Raw genomic sequence first — 4,540 nt, 5'->3', positions numbered from 1 at the left:
CTTAACTTGCTTTACAAGACAATCATTAAACTTCCTCTCTAAGCCAAGAACTTTCTTAAACCTACTACAATTCAATTAACTAAAATAAAACATAACAAATAAAACCCTTAACTATATTACTAATTCAAGATTAATCCTTCAGATCTCTAGTTATACCCCACCAACTAGTCGCCGATTAATCGTTATTTGGTTAAAGTCGGTCAAAATTGAGAACTTTATATGCATATTTGAAAATTTATATATGAATTTCAATCTATCCCTACTAATCTAATTAACCGCTAGTTTATCCCACCGCTCAACTAGTGTCTAGCGAGTTCTACAACACCGCTAACAAAGTAACAAATAGGAGTGTCAATAATTTCGGTTTGGCAGGTTAACGGTTTGAAATGTGCAACCCAAACCTGGCCATATTATTAGTGTCTACCCTCACTCGCACAGACAAAAATTCGGATCGATCCGAACACGGCCCATTTACCAGAATAAAAATAAAAAAACAAAGATATAATTTAGAGTCGTTGGAGTAAATGAATAACAAGAAAATTATAATTATTTGAAAATGAATTGAAAATTACAAGTGTATTTTCAGAAAAATGGAAAACAAAAAAAAATACAAATAAAAATATAACTATTAAAGATTTTTTTAATATGTGTACGGGTTAATGGGTCAACCCGTTTTTATACGGGTCAACCTGAACCCAACCCGTTTTTTAAACAGGTTGTGTTAGTCGACCAAAACCCAAACCGTTTTTTTAAACGGGTGATGTTACACGACCCAAAACCTTTTTTTTTTGTATCGGGTTCGGCTCGTGTCAACAATTACCGCCCCAACTAAGAAGTGGCCTATAAGACTAGTCATTAACAAAGGACCGGTATTCATTGGAAAATTAAGTTTTGAGTGACGGACTTATTATGTGTAAATTGGTAAGCTTTCACGTTCACAATTTGCCTAAACTTCTACGCAAAAAGACATAGAAACTCTTACCGTTTTGTAAATTTCCAAATCGAAGAAGACTATTACTCCATGAATATGATTCAAGACACTCTATATGTGTAGTACCATGCATTATCTCCCTAATAAATTCTTAAAAAGAAAAAAAGAGATATTTTGTAAGACTTTTATTTCCAATGACTACTTCTATTTAATATATTTTAGCACTTCATGGACTTTACGTCACAAATTTATTCCATGTTTGATCGTAGGTACTCCAGATGTGCACAAATCTATTAAAAACCCTACACCAATTCAGGTAGGAACTGAACCTGTTTCTAGTCAAACCCGGTTTGTGGGTGAAACCGGATTGGTTTAAAACCATTTTCGCAAGATTAACACCTAAACTAATGGAACTAGTTAGATTGGGTTTAGGACCAGTTTGTGTATGAACCGGTTACCATAAACAACATAAAATTCAGAGTATATTTTATTTGGTGGTTTTAGAAGTAACAAAAACATATAAGATCATTAAAACAAATAATTTATGAAATTAGATATAAAATACATTTTTAATATTTATTCTTTCTTTGACGTAGTCGTAGACTCGTAGTACTAATAAAATCCTACGTGAGACCATAATTGGAAATTGGGCCCTAAAATGGACTTTTCCAATTCTTTCCATATCGATCTTTGTATTAATAATACTAAGTAAAATTTTAGTAGCCCAAACATCATTAGTAACCCTGTGTGTATCTCTAGCCCACATCCTCTTATGAAAATCCCTAGTGTCACTACTTCGGCCTAAATTAACATTTTTGGGATTTGATATTATAGAGAGTGATCATTCCCATCATTATACAAACCCTTGGCCCACAATAAGATTTCAACTAGCTATAGTTGCATAAATCGAGTATTTTCATAAACCAGAACCGGGTAAGAATTGCTTTCGGGCGTGGTCAACAAAAGTCAAGAACCGGATGGGTAGAAACCGGTTTCGGGTATGATCATGTTTTTGACTGGGTATGCCGGTTTTATCGGGAATTGATCGGTTCGGGCCTGGGTTTTGATCAAGTAGAGGTGGAACTGGTTCCGCTAGGTCCAGGTCGAATTCGGGTATGATTTTACTGAGGAACCGAAACCTGGTTCATACTCGTGGGTCGGGTCGGAGCCTTCCTGAGATGGGATGACAACCGTTCATACTGATTTGACATTCCAGTCATAACTCACCCAAAAACACCATTAAAGAGAAAGCTCATCACTATGGGAAAACTCTTTTGAGTTGGTTTTTAAACTTAAGACTTTAAAATCAAAAACCTTAACCATCACCTCATGTCATTGCACCTTAAGATCTCCTCCATGGTGTTCAATGAAAAGTTAGTTCATATTTTACGAAACAGTTTTTTAATAATACTTCATCCAAATAATATTTGTCAAAACAAAATACCTTACAAAATAATCTCTAAAATCTAAATACCATTTAGCCTTAAAAGTGCCATGTTTCTAGTCACAGGGTTTTGGTCACATAAACAGCCACAAAAGGTCTTTTCTTTTAACAGCTAAATGTTGTACACTGTCAGAATTCAACTCTTGATCACATATTTCACACTCAAATCACATTACCACCCCCACCAAAATGAGATTGGTAGTTTTTCTTTTTCTAATTTGCAAGTAATTCGAGCTTTGTGGCAATAAATCATCTCTTAACCGTGTGTCAAATGACCCTTAGCAAAAAAACCTATTACTTGTGTTTGTTAGTAGTGCACCACCATAGTTGCCTTTTAAGAAAATAATTAGAATAGAACAACATTATTAAGAAACACGGCATCATAAACAATACGTATTATCATATAATTTGGCAATATAAATATATTAAGTAATAACTAGAATGAAATCAAATATGAATAACTTTACAAGTTTGTGGAGGCTTGAATGGTATCGAGCCCGATTTCATTTAGAAGGCTAGATTGGTGGTAGCGGCTTAAAGGGGCAGGTGGCCCGGTTTTATTTAATTTTAGCCCGTTTATTAGTTTTTTTGGAGGGATAAGTTGTTATCCCTAATCTTGTAATTATAAATAGAAATCATTTACTTGTAATTCCTCGTTACGAGTGGTGAAAGGCAGAGCAATAAAGAAGTTTCTAGTTGCAGCTCGTGGATGTAAGTCAGCTTAGACCGAACCATGTTATATCCTCGTGTATGTTTATCGCTTTCGTGTGTTGTGTGTGCAAGATCCTAAACATAGCCAATGTTATCAATGTGTTGAAATTGTATGTTTCCCAAATTGTGAGGGTTAACCTTATGTGTTTTTTATGACTAAAAAGAACACCATTTGGTGATATGAATATGAAATTATATATGTATTTATAAAGAGCTTAACCTTATTATTGTACCTGATAATTCAAGTTTATTCATACATTTACATAAGTCATTGATCACTAACCGACCAACATGTATCAAGTAGTTCACTAGTAAGGAGACTCGCCAATATGGTTACCAGGCGGATGATAACTACACATAACGAACCACCTACCATTATTGGCACACTGCACCCTACTGCACCCAAGTTGAACAGAATTACGCCACACCACTTGAGTATAGAGCCTACAATCGTGTCCTCTAGCACATGTATTGGTAGTATGATCATAAGATGCTTCTTCACTTGCCCAAAAATTCACAGCTACAGTACCTGTAAGCGCACTGCTACCCTTGGCAAGGTTCTCACCATATGGTCCACCAGAAAGAACGAGATTGCAGTCTCGTATCCTCTTGTTAACATAGCTTTGAGCATAGTCAGCCACGGTCGTGTTCCATACCATGTTTCCAACACCCACTCGGGCTCGTGCTGCATTATGAGCATTTAAGTAATCTCTTGGGGTGTTTTGTGCATGGGTGTTATTAAACATGGCAAGACTTAAGAAACAAATAAGTGCAAATTGAAGTTGGATAGATCCCATAACTCTAGTTGCTTTGTTAAACTATTGGGGGTTTGAGGATGGAGATTGAAGAGGTAGGTCCCAGCAGAGCCCAGTTGGACCCGCAAGACTCACCTTAAACAGGGACGTCTGCGCAGAAACCAACTGGATCCGCAGGACCAACCATGCTCAGAGACGTGACGTCCTTACTCGCAGTACGCAAGCTGTTCCCGCAGGAAATGCCTCCCAATGGTGAAGGACTCCGCCTGTCCCCGCAGCCTCGGATACAAGCCATCAGGGAAGGCCACCCGCGCAGCAAGGCTACACGCACAAGGCACTTAGCTCTCGATCATTCAGTGTCACCTGAAGGAATGAGCGAAGCCGGGAACAATCCCGCACAAGGGCGGGAGGGGGAATACTCCCGCCCAAATAAGCCAGTCCGTACGATACGGGAAGATCTTCTGTACTGTACCTGACGAGGTATGGGCAAAAGATCTGACTAAAGATACGACAGCTTATTGACAACAGTATGGCGAGCAGCATGCTCCTGCACTGTATGTCACTATTAGCCGCTGCCTACTCACCAACTCTTGTCATACCACGTGCGTAGCCGGCAGTTGGTGGAGAAGGAATAGTGTACAGCAGGCCTGGTCTCTATCAGCCGCTGCCTACCCACCAACTACCAGCAGGGCACGTGCG

At 38.2% G+C, this 4,540-nt stretch overlaps 1 protein-coding gene across 1 annotated transcript; it reads right to left on the bottom strand.

Annotated features, from left to right (window-relative positions):
• Window positions 1–3,339: 3,339 nt before the first annotated feature.
• Window positions 3,340–3,917, bottom strand: LOC143530597 (pathogenesis-related leaf protein 6-like). The gene has a single exon (XM_077026089.1). It carries the CDS (start codon window positions 3,881–3,883, stop codon window positions 3,395–3,397), a length of 489 nt encoding a protein of 162 aa, XP_076882204.1. The 5' UTR covers window positions 3,884–3,917; the 3' UTR covers window positions 3,340–3,394.
• Between the last annotated feature and the right edge of the window lie 623 nt (window positions 3,918–4,540).

This window comes from Bidens hawaiensis, unplaced genomic scaffold (assembly GCF_021521415.1).
Source record: "Bidens hawaiensis isolate Kalapana, Puna unplaced genomic scaffold, B.hawaiensis_p1.1 tig00008951_1, whole genome shotgun sequence".
Classification (NCBI taxonomy): Eukaryota; Viridiplantae; Streptophyta; class Magnoliopsida; order Asterales; family Asteraceae; genus Bidens; species Bidens hawaiensis.
Note: the sequence above shows the minus strand (reverse complement) of the source record. Positions and strands in the feature narration are given on the sequence as shown.

Excerpts from the sequence above, each read along its gene's own strand:
- LOC143530597 (XM_077026089.1), bottom strand. The coding sequence starts at position 3,883 with ATGGGATCTATCCAACTTCAATTTGCACTTATTTGTTTCTTAAGTCTT.